General features: G+C 29.9%; 2 protein-coding genes and 1 pseudogene across 2 annotated transcripts; 2 read left to right on the top strand and 1 right to left on the bottom strand.

The window, feature by feature from the left end:
• Positions 1–2,751: 2,751 nt before the first annotated feature.
• Positions 2,752–3,844, bottom strand: LOC149511761 (uncharacterized). The gene has a single exon (XM_089754750.1). The coding sequence runs from the start codon at positions 3,412–3,414 to the stop codon at positions 3,049–3,051; it is 366 nt and encodes a 121-aa protein (XP_089610876.1). The 5' UTR covers positions 3,415–3,844; the 3' UTR covers positions 2,752–3,048.
• A 1,494-nt stretch (positions 3,845–5,338) lies between these two features.
• LOC149511760 (heavy metal-associated isoprenylated plant protein 47-like) lies at positions 5,339–6,754 on the top strand. The gene is made up of 3 exons (XM_089754620.1): positions 5,339–5,487; positions 5,657–5,735; positions 5,814–6,754. Exons 1-3 carry the CDS (start codon positions 5,419–5,421, stop codon positions 6,095–6,097), a joined length of 432 nt encoding a protein of 143 aa, XP_089610746.1. The 5' UTR covers positions 5,339–5,418; the 3' UTR covers positions 6,098–6,754.
• Positions 6,755–9,605: 2,851 nt separating this feature from the next.
• LOC111276105 (heavy metal-associated isoprenylated plant protein 47 pseudogene) lies at positions 9,606–10,594 on the top strand (annotated as a pseudogene).
• Positions 10,595–16,893: the final 6,299 nt, after the last annotated feature.

Genomic DNA, 16,893 nt, shown 5'->3' with positions numbered 1-16,893 from the left:
AAAAAAATCCGAACCACCGTCGGCAACATTATCATCCCCTATCCATCACTCTCTGACCCAAAGCTCAACCCACCATTTACCTCCTCTTCACCCGAAACATAGATTCTGCCTAACAACCAAAACCACACCAAAAAAAAAACAAAAAAAAATTATAAAAAAAATCAACACATTCCTTTTTGAGAAATAGCAACAACAAAAAAATAAGAGAAAAAAAAGAAGAAATTTTTAGGTTTGAGTATTTTGAAGAGCTTTGAGGTTGGATTTTTGGGTAAGGAGAAAGGTCAGGACTTGCGAGAAGACATAGATTGAAGTGGAGGCTTTTGGTGCGGTAAAGGAAGATCATTTAAGCTTTGAAGATCGACGGCTAGGGGTTTAGATCTAAGCTTTTTTAGGCTATTTTGGTTTAAACCATGGTCGGAATTGTGACAAGGAAGACAAGAGCCCCCCCTCCCTTTTTTTTTTTTTTAGTCTTTTGGAAGCCAAAACTTTGCTTTACTAATAAAATAAGGCTCGCGTATGGGCGTTCACTTTTTTTGTTGAGCTATATCTTTCTGGGTAGGATTGAGACAAAAATGGGATGGAAGGCTACCATGCATGGTACTTCTCGACGGTGTCTTCGAGGGACAGTTGAATGAGTGACTCATGAATGCTGTCGGGTTGGACAAGCTAATTATTCAAATGCGTTCGATCTGTTTTTTGAGTAAGAATCATAGCGTTTCCTTATCTTCACCATGATACGGATTCCAAGTTCTTATGGCAGAGCACGAGGAGATTTATCATCAATATGATGATGGGAATGGAAACCAAAAGCATGATCGGGGCCTTCGTAGTCCAAAATAAGAAAACCCTCAATAACAATAATGTAAGCATGAGACTTTTCGATAGTACTGATGAACCAGATGGCAGTGGCAATGGAATCTGGGATGGAGGATTCTTAGTATCTCTGTAGATCTGGCTATTTCTTTAGATCCAATTGACATTGACGAGTGATGGCAAAAAATTGTCAAAACCTAGGTTTCAATTTCAAAGGGTGACTATTTTTGTTATTGAAGAGAAAAGCCTGACTTTTTTTTAGAGTAGAAGGCTTGAAATGAAATTAAAAAAAAAATTGTATGTTTATAAGCGTAAAAAAAAAAAGAGAAAATGTAAAATGACATCGCTTTAAGGGAGTGGGATTTGCATGCAAACCCGAATCCAACACAGGATTTGCGTGTCCGACCCACTTTTGGATTTTCTTTGAGCCAGACCGATCAAAACCGGCTTAAACTGCCTTTGACCTGTTCCAACCATTGTCAATCAGCCTTGAACTGGCCTGATTAGACCGGTGACCGAACCATCCCAAGTTGCCTGAACCATCTGAAAACCACTTTAGACCGTTAAAAAATTATTGAACCGAACTGAACCACCTAAGACCGTAATAGGCCATTGACCAGTCTAGATATATATTTATAATTTTTTGTATTTTTTCTTTATTCTCATTTTAATTTTTCTAGTTTATTTCTTTTATTTATGTATGTTTCCAAGATAAATATTTATTTTTAATGAAAATAAATTTAAATTTTTGGTAATTTAAAATTTCAAACTTTTTTAAACATAAAAATAAAAAAATTTTTATCTGATGACGAAATTTTAAGATAATTTGAGTAGTAATCGCTAAGGATTCTTTAGATAAATTTTTTTTTTAAATACAACTAACGTGTTGGAGTGTTTATAAAAAATTTTTAATATAATAAAATTTTTTTTTCTTTTATGAAAAAATAAAAAAAATAAAAAATTTTCACAAAAAAAGAGTAAATAAAATATGTGCACCATGATTTCATTATTTGCATTGTATGCATGTCACTTAATTTTTGAAAAATAGACATGAACTTTTGAAAATAAGATTTTAAAGTATTTTGAATAACGATGTTTAAAAAATATCTAAGTAAGAAAATTATTTTTTAATATTATCAGCATACTAAAACATTTTAAGAATTTTTTCAATAACAAGATTCTAATTTACTTGTCTCAAAATAAAGTAAAATAATAATAATAAATAAATAAATAAATAAGGAAAATCAAAGAAATTATTTTTAAACATCAAAATTAAGATCATTTTTATCAAAATTAAAGGATAATATAAAATTAATTAGTATTATTTTCAAACGGATACTATAAGTGTTAATATTTTTTCATGTGTATCTGTACTTTTGAACATGATTTTATTTCGTAAATCTTAAAATTATTATTTTAATAAATTTTAATTTATTTTAAGATTTTATTAAAAAATAAATTTTAATTAAATGATCAATTGTATTTAATAAAAAATAATTAATGATGATTAATTACTTTTAAATTGTTTAGCGGTCCTAAAACAGGCATTAGCTTTTCAAATTACTACTGATGCACATGACAGCCAATTGACGGCTGCTTTTAACAATGAAAGTGTTCCTTGCATTCTTATTTTCTTTTGCAAAGGCTAACTTAGTTTATTACATAAGAAAGCTCTTCTTTCTCAGACTCTGAGTTTTCTTATGATTCCAAATTTTAATATATCTTTCTGCAAATATTTCATTAATCTGACAAACATAGTGGCCAGACGAGGCCAAACCTTGACTAGATATATCACTAATACATTAATATGGGAAACTTGTCTTTGGTGCAGATATTAGCAGGAAATGCCCGAAAAGCTAGTGCCGTTCGATTTGAACGGATAAACAATGGAGAAGCACTACTAGATGCCACAGCAATAACTCCGATGATTCCAAAAATCATGACGAGGAAATGGAGCAGTGATGAAGAATCAAATAATGGTAACCATGATGAAGATACATTTGAAAAGAGGCAAGAGGATGACATCTCAGATGACTATGTAATTGCTGATTATAAAGAGGATAAAGAGAGTCCCAATGGATTGTAGCTATATTACACTACTTGTTTTTTCTCTTTTCCCCCTCAACACTCCTTTTTTCCCTTCCCAATTTCTTACAGCTTCATAAGAAGAGGTAAAGACTTGAAAAATGGGAGAAAGAAACAAAAATATGAGATAGACTAACATTGTACAATTTTTCACAGATGAAGTGAAGTGTCAACATCTGAATCATTGGAGGTAGATGTATGCATGACAGTATCTCTCGGTCGTAAATTTGACAAAATTGGATTCTCAATAACTTGATGCTGGATATGCATGGTCTGCATGCTAGATTCACTGTAGAGATATCCTTGGAGAGGAGCTCTAGGCTGAAGGATGAATTCAGATTGGAAAAACGATTGGGATGCCTCGTGAGGTGTGGCTGGATTGATCCGCTCTGCTTCAGAGAACCGACGTAAAACCTCTATCTCCTGCCTCATTTCTTTCACTCTCTGCAACTTTCTGAACCTATCTTGCAAGAAGGCAATGGATGAATGAACAACTGGGTCACTCTGCCTTCCCATCAGCAAAATGAATTGGAGCTTGTCAATGGTACTGGGGAGAATGCTCTATAAGGTGGTTTGATGTTGCTATATTCCTATATATAGGACATTGGTACACTTTGACATAGTTAATCTATTTTATGTAAGCCCTTTTATTGATTCTCAATGATGTAGAAGGAAAAGGTAGAATCGGCTGCTGAGATGGAAAGTCCAAGAAGGCTGTGTTAGATGGCAATGTGTTGAGGTAAAAGTACATGATAGGAAGAAAAGGGTAGCAAAGAAAATCCAAAATTGCAGTGGAATGTAGCATTTGGACGGTTTTCTTTTTTGCAGAATAAAAGGATGGTTGATGCACTGTCGGCTTGTTGCCAAGAGCTATTGACCTTTCGAGAAGATGGTACCCCATTTTGGAGGGGGATTTGGTGGGATATTATATTATTCAGCCATCAACATTCTTATTTCGCTTCTGTTGAGAGAGCAAAAGGGAAGTGGAGTTGCTATTGGTTGTTTGTTGGGCCAAAGCTTTCAGTAGCTACAGATGCAGTTGCTATTGGACAAACGGCCTGCAAATTTCCAACTTTTGAGTCCAATCTAGGCCCATATCTTTGGTCTTCCTAGCCATAAAGATTACCAGCTAATTCCATTGGTTGTTTACTTTTCATTCCTTCCACTACTTTTTCAGTAGGGAAAAAGTAATTTTTTAAAAGGATGAAAAAACAAGGCATCGGGACAATTTCCCACCAATTATAAATCATAAAAAATGTTAGGTATGGAAACATTTAATTTGTTATATTTAAATATTTGATTCAATAATAAATGTACGTATTATTGTAATTTTTCGTTTGATCAAGTAGAGTTTTCGAAATTAATTATATGATTGTTGGAATTTCATGGAGTGTCATTTTGATTCAATGGATGTTTGTCGGAAGGCAATTTCACTATTTTTTTTTTTTTAATTTCTGCTAGTGATGTGTAAAAGTCTTATTAAGAAACTAACCTATACACATTTATGTTCACATCTTAAATTTCAAATAAAATTTATGAATTTCTTAATGATGTGGAGTCACTTGTATTTTTGTTTACGGTCCAAATGTTGAATTCCACTTCTGCCAGCTAATCACTTATTTTATTTCAATGATTTTTGACTAATATTTTGCACACACATGTGAATTGATGGAAATACATAGCAAAGAAAAGTAAGTGTCAAAGAATTCCTAACTAACGAATTAAATAAAATCATCATTCGAACATTCTAATTGACTAATTAAAAATAAAATCATCACTCATGCATTCCACGGAATCAAAGCTAGTACATATTAATTGAAGAAGAAAGGTAAAAACAAGAAAAAGATTGTTACTAATCACGTTATCTATCACGCAAGAGTTATTGCGCCAATAGAAAGTTTTACTAATATTTAATTTAATCATTCATACAAAGTAATTATTCAAATTATGTGATTGTTGGAATTTCATGATGCGTCTTTTTCATTCAATGGAAATGTTTTGGAAGGCAATTTAACTGTTGATAGTCTACTAATGATGCGTGCAGACTACGAACAAATTAACTAACCTTAGAAAAATTTGTAATCGCAGGTCAAATTTTGAATAAAAATGAATTAGTTTACCATTTCCAAATATTAAATTCATTTCAATGATATTTTTAACTTTTACAGGTATGATTAATTGTTAAAGGGTGTTGGCTAAGTCTATGAAGATGAAATATGTCTGAACATTTTTATCTTTATTATATTTGTTTGTGATAAATATATGTAATATATAAAAATTATTGTATCACGATTTGTATTGACATATTTAAAAAAAATCACATATATATTTCAAATTTATATATTTTTTGCAAAATTTTAACTAGTGTTGTTTTATGTCCTTTAAAGTGGTGTCCAAAATTATTAGGTGAACAATTAAAGGGCATCCCAAGCTTTCTCTCCTTAATTAAATTTAAACCTCATTTCATGTGCTAGACTGTTGGTTTACTTCATCATCAGATAACATTATAAATAATGAGTCATGCCACTGCTTCTTCTTGCAATTATATCAGAACAAAGCAACGATTTTCTGGTGCTTGAGAATATGAAGGTGAGCTACTCAATTTCTTCTTATACTAAAATTGGAATCTCAAAATCATTTCTTTCATTGTCCTTAATTTTGCAATATTAGTATCTAAATTAAAATCTTTTACTTCACTCTTTGGACATACAATTATTTCACACTTTCACTAGAAATGTTGTTTCATTTGATGGTGCAGCAAAAGATTGTTATTAAGGTCTCAATGCACTGTGACAAATGTCGAACCAAGGCCCTGAAAATAGCTGCTGGAACAGATGGTACATATGTTTTACAGATCACCTATTAATTCAACAAAAGAACTAATGTTTTCAGTCTCTTTTTTATTGATGGCATAGGTGTGGTATCAGTTGAATTACATGGTCCGGAGAAAGATAAATTGATGATAGTTGGAGATGGGGTTGATGCAGTCTGCTTGACTAGTTCCTTGAGAAAAAAGCTTTCTCATGCAAGCTTGGAGACAGTGGAAGAAGTGAAAGACAAAAAAGTGGAAGACAAGAAGAAAGATGGAGATAAGAAAGACACAAAACCTATAACTCCAATCGTTTGGTATCCACAGCCTGAGCTGGAATTTGTTAGAGTGGTCACTAATCCCCATCCAAGCCCTTGCATTATTCTGTGATTATAGAACAGAATCCAATGGTATCATCACCTAAAATCTTAATAATTCAAAACATTTGATTCTGATTCTCCTGCAGATTTCTATTTTTACATTTTTTTTTTTATCTTGAGTATTAACTATAGTTTCCTTACCCACAATATGTTTTTAGATTGAGAATCAGTTCAATTTTTATTAAGATTTTTATCAGATCATCAGCTGCAAAAGTTTAAAATTTTCCACATCAATAGTAATATTTAGTTGAGTCCATCCAGAGCAAGAGCCCTGAAACCCCTTTTTATCAGATCATAGGCACAACCAATACCTTGTTCTACAAGAATGCATATATACATTGGAAGGATTTGGCAAAAGACTTGGAAAGGTAAGCTGCATGCATTGATTAATAAAAGCATGGCCTCCACAATTTAAAGAACATATATATATTGTAAGTGTGTATAATAACGTGATCAGCTGCATCACATGGAAATTGGAATGTATCAGAGGATCAATAACTTCATTCACACTCCTATAGTAGTTGCAGGTAGATGATGATCTTTTGTCAACTCCAAACATGTGATTGTAGAAATTCCTAACTGCTTTCTTGGACTTCATTTTCCTTCCACTCTTAATTAATTAATGGTTGACTTGATTATTTTTTAACTTTGTTTTAGAGCTTGACTTAACCCCTTATCTTTAATTTTTAATGAACAGTTCTAGGAAAACTTAGTGATAAGTTGATTCATGCAATAATTCTTAAGAGGTAGTGGCATTTAATAAATTGGATTCAAGTTTCAGTATCTGCAACCCTTTCTTATATGTTTAGACTATAACCGAGCTTTTAAATTTCAATTATGTTTGTTCATATTAATTTGTCTATTCACACAACTAGAATTGTTCACCTCACAATTTTTTTTCTTCTCTTCACATACAGTACGGAGAAATCATCTAAGACTCTTGCAAATGCTTTTCTTTGATTCACAGAAAAAAAAAAGCAGTAATTTTTCAAATTTCATCTAATTTTCTAATCAATAATAATGTTAAACCGGACAATAAACGAAAATTACTAAGTCCACCTTGCATTATCCAATTGTAATTCTTTATATCTCATAACGAACTTAACATTGGGACGAGAGGGTTTTGTCACATGGGATATAGAATTGTATTTGCATGCCAACCTAATATGTTGACCTTACTATATTCTTAATTAGTACAGCACTAACCTAGTAATTTCATAAGTACGAAAAAAAATAATTATTTAATGTTCAAAAATAGGAATAGCCATAAAATATAAATCCTAGGATCCTTTTGAGTAGTTGTTTATATTAATTAAGCCAAAATAAACTTGATTAAAATTTAAAATTTAATTTAATTGGTTAATTTAATCATCTTTAACAAGTAATATTTGAGTTTGACGATCAAAATTTAACATTTACAATCTCTCTCATAGTTTCATATTATAGTTTTTTTTGGCTAAATGATAAAAAATACTTTCGAATAAAAATTCAATAATCATCTAAACTGTTATCCTTTTATAACAAGCAATTAAATCTTTAAATATCTATTTTTATCAACTAAGTTTTTATTAGATGAAAATTAGTTAACCATCAACATCAAATTCCATCTAATCAAGAGTTCAATTGAGATAATAAAAATATGATCAAATTATACAACTGCACACTTGAATGGTGTTGAAAATCTTGATAGATGATCTCGAAGGCTTAAAACGCGTATAAGATACCATTAATATAGGACTCAATTATTGATTAATTAAATAAGATTTAATGAATAATAGCTGACTCAATTTTTTAACATAGACTTTGACAAAAGCAAAAGGGAATTTAGATTAATTAAAAGCTTTGAGAACTGTGATGCATATGTACCTTCCATTGTACAATGAATCCAGTGAAAGTTCAACTTTAATTCTTAAATTTTATAAAATTTCACCTAAATTAATCACTTTTTGTAGGTAATTAATTAGTGCCCATATTTCCTCTTTTCACACTACATCTGTTATTATCACTCCATTTAAGATAATCCAAATCTCTTCTTCTCAAATTCTTCATTAAGGACTTGTTAGATTAGATATATTAATATAGCTACTTGATAAAAAAATTTTAGTCCATAAATTAAAAAATTGACATCAACAAGACTTTTGCAATTCTAACCTATCTTAATTTAGTTAGTACTAATATTAGTTTGAGACGATGTGTATTTTGAGAATAAAACTGTACAAAATACAGAAAAAATATACATGAAAGAAGTAATTAATCAATTATATTTTCTTTTCAATAGTAATGATTAGATTTCTCCACAGATTAACCTAGTTGTTAGGCTCGCAAACTTATTTAGATTCAGGTTGGGTCTTAAACATGAATTTTTGAGTCCAAGCTCAGCTTGTGATATTAAATTATTAATAAAAAATTTTAATTTAATTTCAATTGAGAACATATTTAAAATATTAATATTGTAATAGTTTTAATGTTTTAATATATATTTTTGATGATTCTTGATATCTCTTGAGTTTGACGAGTTGGTTTGGCTCTCGGGTAAAGCTTTTAGAAGATTAATCGGACATAATCTAACTTGATCTGACACATAAACATCTCTAATAATGTTTTTAATCCACTTTAAAAGATTAAGTCCTACGTATATTAGCAATGGAAAAAAAAAATTCCTTGTTAGCTTTCAAAGACTAATTAATCTATAACCTTCAAGTAAATGATTGGCACAGATAGAACTTTTTTTTTTAATTTTTTTTTTAACTTTAGGTAGTTACATATAGAACCCGGCTGATTTTCATTTTTGTTGTCTTTTGTGTTTTGATTGAGCTCGTAATGTTACTTGCTATATATAATTTTGAACACTTCCAGTTTATTTTATTATTAATGTGAAATTGCAAAGGTAAGAAACGTTTGACCTTTGATGACGTTAGCCATCATGTAAGGTCCATTGCGTCAAAGCCAACCATAAAATTTCCAAAACCATTTTATTTTCAATTGTATATAGCACCGTAGCTGAATCTGCAAATGGATCTATTATAATTGATTTGATCAAAGTTATTTAAGCTTTGGTCTTGACCAGACACTCCTCCCAATTAATGTTATCCCAATCATGCATGTGCTTGTAAGAATTTTCACTCACAGCTTGTTTTATCTGTAAACTTCAGAATATTCAATTCCATTGTTACTACAACTGATCATTACAATAATAATTGAATGTTTCACAGAAAATTAATGACATTAACTGATGATTAAGCCTAACAACAAGGGGTTTTCTTGGTTTGGTCTGATATGACAGCTCTTAATGATGAACCCATAAAATGTGGATCACCGCTAACTTGATCCTTAAACTTTCACTAAAACAAAAATTAAGAAATTAATTATATTTTTTTTTATACTAGTGATCTGTTGCAACCTTGGATCTGAAGACATTATATAAAGAGCTAGCCATGGCTGCTTGCTGCTACATATTCTGCTGTGAGCTGTTGAAAGCCTAATTGTCTAAAGCAATTTTCGTTTTGGTGCTAGAGAATATGAAGGTAAGCTGCAATAATATTATAGCAACTTATTTTCTTAGTACAATTGTTTCAATGAAAGTTACAATCTTAGAACATTTTTGGGTAGAAAAAGGAACGTTCTTCCTATATGCTAATGGCTGCATCATGATTTATTTCTCTGGAGAACGATTTCCCTTTTGAACTAAAATTTTAGTTTTTGTTAGACCTATTTAGTTTATGTGCTAAAACATGATGTTTTGCTTTAATTGGTGCAGCAAAAGATAATTATCAAGATATCAATGCATTGCAGTAAATGCCGAGCAAAGGCTTTAAAGATAGCTGCTGTAGCAGAAGGTATATTTAATATTAATCTTCCAAAATCTAGATGTTATTATTATTATTATTATTGAGAAATCAACTAAACGAAAACATAAATGAATTATTCTTTTTGATTATTGATGTTAATTGTAATGGAACAGGAGTGACATCGGTGGCTTTACACGGCCCAGATAAGGATAAGCTGATGATACAAGGTGAAGATATTGATGCAGCATGCTTGACAACCTCCTTGAGAAAGAAGCTTTGTCATGCAATCATAGAAACAATTGAGGAAGTGAAAGAGGCCAAAAAAGAACCACCCAAACCACCAGCTCCCATTCCATACTGCTGTCCACAACCCCAGGTTGAAATTTATAACGTGGTTTCTGATCCCTCTCCAGGTCTTTGTACCATTTTGTGAAACCAAAAAAGACTCCAATGGCGGATATCACCAATAATGAAGTGTTAGCAGTTGCAAATCCAATTATTGACCTTTTTTCCCCAAACTTCTTATCGTTTCCTCATTTGTAATTCTTCAGCATATCGCGATTGTAGTGCAAGGAACATCTAACTTTCAAGTATACTCTTAAAACCAAATGCATTGGGTATTTGCAATTTTTTCAGACCTTTGTAAAATTGTTCCTCATCTCTTCTGCATCAAGCAAAAAATTTTGAGTGTTGAATTTGCTCTATAATGCAAACTACAATTTGACTACCCCCACCCTAAAATGTTGAGGTGGACATGAAGTACACATGATTTTCTGCTCAGAGAAACCAATAATGCCTCATTGTACTAGGAATGCACTCATTGGAAGGATGCCAGAAGGAGTCAAAACTGTGGGCTGAATTAAAGAAAAAAAAAAGAAGCATGGTCTTCATGGCATAGGAGTACAAAAATAAGGATGTTAATTGCAAAACAAGTCAGCACAGCACATGGAGATTAGAGAGAGGAAGAGACAGGTTATATTGAATATATTAATTGATACCAGGAATTTATTAGAAAACAGGAGGCAAATATATAATTATATATAGAGCTATGGAAGGATAACACACGTTCATGGATGCTCCAGCTCACCATTTTGTCTCGCTGCTGTTAAAATTCCTCCGCATACTATAGAAAAGCATAGAGACAGAATCAGTGAGTCATAGGAAAGGTTGAAAAAATCTTAATCTAAGCAGTCCAATATTTACTCATAAGTCAACTAGCTAGTGAGCAAAAGAACGAATCAGTCCAATACTCAGATGATGATGATGATGATCTTTTCTCAGCTCCAAAAATGTGATTGTAGAAATTCCTGACTGCTTTTAGACTTCATTTTACTTCCATTCTTAATTAATTAATGGTTGACTTGATTCTTTTTTAATTTTGCCCTAGAGGTTGACTTAACCACTGATCTTAAATTTTTAAAGAATAGTGCTAGAAAAGAGAAAGGAAAGTGTGCTTAGCTTTTGAATTCGAAACTTTTTAACAGTTGGTATTTAATAAATTGGATTTAAATCTTCGTATCTACAATTTCTTTTTTTATTCTTAGATTGTAAGTACGTCTTTAAATTTTAATTATCTTTGTTCATATTTCTCTATTCACACAGCTAGAATTGTTCACCTTACAAAACCATATTTAATTTTTTCTTCTTCTTTATTTATTGTTGTAAGATCTTTCATATTCTATCATACCCAGTACGGTGAAATCATCTAATACTCTTGAAAATGTTTTTCTCTGATTCACAGAGAAAAAAAATGCAGTAATTTTTCAAATGTCACCTAATTTCCTAATCAATAATAATGTTAAACCGGACAATAAACGAAAATTATTAAGTCCACCTTGCATTATTGCATTATAATTCTATATATCTCATAATGAACTTAACATTGCGACGAGAGGGTTTTATCACATGGGATATATAATTTTATTTACATGCCAACCTAATATGTTAACCTTTCTATATTCTTAATTAGTGCAGCACTAACCTAGTAATTTCATATGTACGAGATTAATTATTTCATGATCGGAAATAGTAATAGCCATAAAATATAATCTTAGGTCCTTTTGAGTCATTGTTTATTTAGTTAAACCAAAATACGCTCGAAGTTTAATTTAATTAATTCATATAATCACTTTTAACAAGTGATATTTAAGTTTGAAGATAAAAGTTTAATACTTGTAATCTTTTTGTTTTATTTTTATATTATAGTTGTTTTTGGCTAAGGGGTCAAAAAATACACTTGAATAAAATTTCACTAATCATTCAAGCTTTTAATGTTTTATTACATTCAATTAAACTATCAAATATTTATTTCCATCAATTGAGCCTTTATTCGATGAAAATTAATTAACCATCAATATTAATTTCCATATAGCTCAATTGAGATGAAATAGATGTTCAAAAGTTCAATTGAGTGAAAATAGATATTTAAGGATTCAATTGATTTTAAATAAAAAATTCAGAGATTAATTGATTTTAATAAAATATTAAAAATTTAAATGATTATTAAATTTTTATTCGAGACCTTTTTTAATCTTTTTGTTTTTTTTTAATACTGAAAAAAAATAACTTAATTAGAAATATGATCAAGTTATACAACTCCACACTTGAATTGTGTTGAAATTCTTGATAGATGATCTCGAAGGCTTAAAACCCATATAAGTTACTATTAATATAGGACTCAATTATTAACTAATTAAATAAGATTTAATAGTTGACTCAATTTTTAACATAGACTTTAACAAAAATAAAAGGGAATTTAGATTAATTAAAAGCTTTGAGAACCGTGATGCACATGTACCTTCCATTGTACAATGAATCCAGCGAAAGTTCAACTTTTAATCCTTAAATTTTATAAAATTTCACCTAAATTAATCACGTTTCATAGCTAATTAATTAGTGCCCATGCATATTTCTTCTTTTCACACTACATCTGTTGATCACTCCATTTAAGATAATCCAACTCTCATCTTCTTAAATTCTTCATTAAGCATTTGTTAGTTATATTAATATAGCTAGTCGATAAATTAATGAAAAAAATTTAATCCATAAATTAAAAAATTTACATCAACAAGTACTTTTGCTCTTCCAACCTACCTTAATGTAATTAGTTCTAATATTAGTTTGAGACAATGTGTATTTTGAGAAGAAAACCGTACAAAAGACAAAAAATATACATTAAAGAAGTAATTATTTTATTTTATTTTATTTTCAATAGTAATGATTAAAACTTTTTTTTCTCAGCCAATAATCAAGTTTATTAATAAATGGATTCCGATCCCAAATGTCATCTCCCTCTAAGAAACAGAGACTCATGGCACTTGTTATACAGACTAACAACCGCCTAATCAGGGATTCAAAAAACGGGTTGATAGCGGAATAGCGGCCGTAAAATTACGGTAGCATTGCCTTCCGTCACCGTTAATAGATAAAAAACGGTTGAGAAATTCATTCACAGCAAAAACGGAGAGTAACGGCCGTAAAATAACGGCGTAACGGGCAATAGCGGCAATAACGGACCGTTATTGTCGCTATTCCATTTTTCTACTCACGGATTTAATAGTTCTAACAAAAAAACAAAATTTTACGCCTACAAAATAAAACAACAAACCTGCAAAAGTAAAAGTAAAAGCCAAATCAAAAAATAAAACTCACAATCTCAGATCTTTATTATCAAAAGAAATTTTAAAACGAGCTAGAAAACAGAGTTTCAAGTTTCAACCATTCAAACGGCATTTTTGGCATTCAAATTCAAATCAACCTCAAGTTTTCAATCAATATTCAAGATCAAACAAGGTAAGAAAAAAAAGTTAAATTACCTTTTTTTTTGTAAAATTTCTGTAAAATGATTGATCTGTTGTGTCTTGTGAGAGTTTGAAAGACGAACGAGATATCTGTAGATACTAGGTAAGTCAACAAGTGATAGTGATAAAGGGATGTGAGAGAAAATGAGAGATGAAAAAAAAAAACAAAAGAAAAATTTTCTGGAAAGCCAGAGAAAGTAAAATGCAAGACGAAGAAGAAGATGAACAGAAGAATGGAATGTTTCTAGAAGGGTCTCGGCTCGGGTTGTTATAAAGAATTAAACAATTTGATATATTAGGCACATGGAGAGATTGGATGGGGTGGGGAGGATTGGGTGTGGTGGGGCGTTGGGGGGAAGGTAGGGAGGGATTGGGTGTGGGGATGTTGGGGGGGGGGGGAAGGTGGGGAGGGATTGATGGGGGTGGGGAGGGATTGGGTGTGGTAGGATGTATGGAGGGTGGGATTGAATTTTTTTATTTAATTTTATAATTAATTTTTGAAAATTTTTTAGATAAAATTTAATTAGTGGTTTTGAAAATTTATAATTAATATAATATATAGATATTTTAAATGAAAATTTTGATAAATTTTTTTGTATAAGTTAGATGAAAAATAATTAAAATTAAATAGTATATTTTGATTGTGTTATATATTAATTTATAATTTTGTATATGAATTTTAATTTTTTTTGTTGTTTTGATATTTATATTATTGTCATTTCTTTTGATATTATATTAATTCTTGTTATTTTGTGTAATTATTGAAGATTGTGTTTATTATATAATTATTAAAAGTTGTTTGTGATAAAAAAATTTTATATCAATTATTGTATCAAAAAAATTAAGTTACTTAACAAATTTAGCATTTTATGATCTATTACTCTTATTAAGATTAAAAACTAAAAAATAAAAAATATAGGTTTGAAAATTTTATTAAAATATAAGTTTGAAAACTTTTAATTTTTGAAATTTTTTTTAGATAAAATCTAATTAGAGGGATTGAAGATTTATAATTAAAAAAAATAAAAGATTAATAATTTAATATGATATACATAGAGATTGTAGATGAAAATTATTGATAAATTTTTTATATAAGTTAGAAAAAAATTAATTAAAATTAAATATTATATTTTGATTGTGTTATATATTAATTTATAATTTTGTATATGAAATTTAATAATTTTTTTTGTTGTTTTGATATTTATATTGTTGTCAATTCTTTTGATATTAGATTAATTCTTATTATTTTTGTGTAATTATTGAAGATTGTATTTATTATATAATTATTTGAAGTTATTTGTGATAAAAAAATTAATATCAATTAGTGCATCTAAAAGATTAAGTTATTTAATAATATTCTTAAGATTAAAAACTAAAAATTAAAAAATTTAGCGTAAAATCAATTTTTAATGATGTAATAAGTAATATTAATATTTCTAAATATAAGTTGATTTTGTTTTTATACAAAATAGTAAGTATGCCACCACGTGAAGAGTTCCCGAGTAAAGGAGTAGAGGGCATGCCAAGTGATGATATAGGTTGGCATTTTGGAACACCTATGCCAAATACAAGAGGAAATGTTTCATGTAAACTTTATGGTAAAGTTGTAAAAGGAGGAATAACACGTTTCAAAGAACACATTGCTCATAAAACTAGTAATGTTGCACCATGCCCCAACGTTACTGGTATGTTATGTTTTTTTAATTTCTTTGAAAATATTATTGTTAATTTCTTAATAAAAATTATAAAATTACATGAGCATGTGCAACTAATTTTCTCTTTTTTTTAAAACTATATTATTAATAGGTATAGTAAGAGAAAGTATGATGAAACTCCTTCAAGAAAGCAAATAAAAAAAGGCTGACAACAAAAGAAGAAAAAATAAATTTTTATCACAGTTAAGAGGGGAAGATGATTATGAATGATTTATTGATGAAGACATTGCTACTAGACAAGCCGTGCGAGATAGTATCCAATCACAACATGAGTGGCACAGAAGACAAGAATTCAGACAAAGAACTAGTGGTTGGAGTAACATATATGAAGAAGGACGAAGCTCTCATGGTTCAGTTGCTGAATATTTTGAAGAAAGAACAAGAACTCCAAATGAGTCTGAATTTTCATTAAGGGGAGCTGTTCCTGAATTGGTTAGAAGTAAAAGTTCAAGACAACCAAAAGTAAGTGATTCATTTCTAAAGACATTAAGAAGAAAAATGGGTGAATCAGTATCAAAATTTTTGATATATGATCGACTTCCTTTTCAATTAGCAAATTCCCCATGGTTGCATAATTTGATTTCTGTGGCAGCAGAAGTTGGCCAACATGTAAGACTTCCAACACCTTATGAGGTCTCAGATGTATATTTAGAGTCTGAGTATCAACAAGTTCATGAATGGGTTAATGGATTAAAAGCTTATTGGAATGAATTGGGTGTCACTTTAATGTGTGATGGTTAGACCAATAGTTTGAATCAAATGCATATCATTAATTTTCTTGTTTACTGTAGTAAAAAGGACTATTTTTTGAAAATCTGTAGATGTCTCAAGTGTTCGTAGTAGAGATACAAACTTTTACTACATATTATTAGATGAAGTTGTGGAAGAAATTGGAGAAAAATACGTTATTCAAATAGTCATTGATAACGAGGCAGCACTTAAGGCTGCAGGAAAAAGACTAATGGAGAAGAGAAAACATTTGTATTGGACAGCATGTTCAGCTCATTGTTTGGACTTGTGCCTTGAAGATATTGGGAGGAAAAAAATGTAGCAAAGGTTTTGGATGATGCAAAGAAAGTGACTTGTTTTATATACAATCATATTTGGACTGTTAATTTGATGAAGAAATATACACAAAGGAAGCAAATACTTCGTCCTGCTCTTACCCAATTTGCCACTCATTTCATACAATTAGAAGAAATAATGAGGCAAAAGCAAAGTTTGAGAGAGATGTTCAATTCAAAGGTTAGTACTTAGTAATTAGTACAATTATTTAAATCTAGCATCTTTTTATAATATTATTATTTTAAAATATTAATTTAAAATATATTACTCTAAAAATTTATTGATGAATATATAGGAATTTAAAGATTCAAAATGGGGACAACAAAAATCAGGACCTGCTTATGAAGTCAAAAAAATCATTTTGGGAAAAGATTTTTGGAAAAAAGTAGGTGATATAATAAAAGTTTATGAGCCTTTGGTAAAAGTGTTGCGCCTTGT

Source organism: Durio zibethinus, chromosome 25 (assembly GCF_047325235.1).
Source record: "Durio zibethinus cultivar Kanyao isolate XHJ-2024 chromosome 25, ASM4732523v1, whole genome shotgun sequence".
Classification (NCBI taxonomy): domain Eukaryota; kingdom Viridiplantae; phylum Streptophyta; class Magnoliopsida; order Malvales; family Malvaceae; genus Durio; species Durio zibethinus.
This window is presented reverse-complemented; position numbering and strand designations above follow the sequence as displayed.

Excerpts from the sequence above, each read along its gene's own strand:
- LOC149511761 (XM_089754750.1), bottom strand. The coding sequence starts at position 3,414 with ATGGGAAGGCAGAGTGACCCAGTTGTTCATTCATCCATTGCCTTCTTG.
- LOC149511760 (XM_089754620.1), top strand. The coding sequence starts at position 5,419 with ATGCCACTGCTTCTTCTTGCAATTATATCAGAACAAAGCAACGATTTT. Across the intron at positions 5,488-5,656 it reads TGGTGCTTGAGAATATGAAG|CAAAAGATTGTTATTAAGGT; the intron begins GTGAGCTACTCA and ends TTGATGGTGCAG. Across the intron at positions 5,736-5,813 it reads AATAGCTGCTGGAACAGATG|GTGTGGTATCAGTTGAATTA; the intron begins GTACATATGTTT and ends TTGATGGCATAG.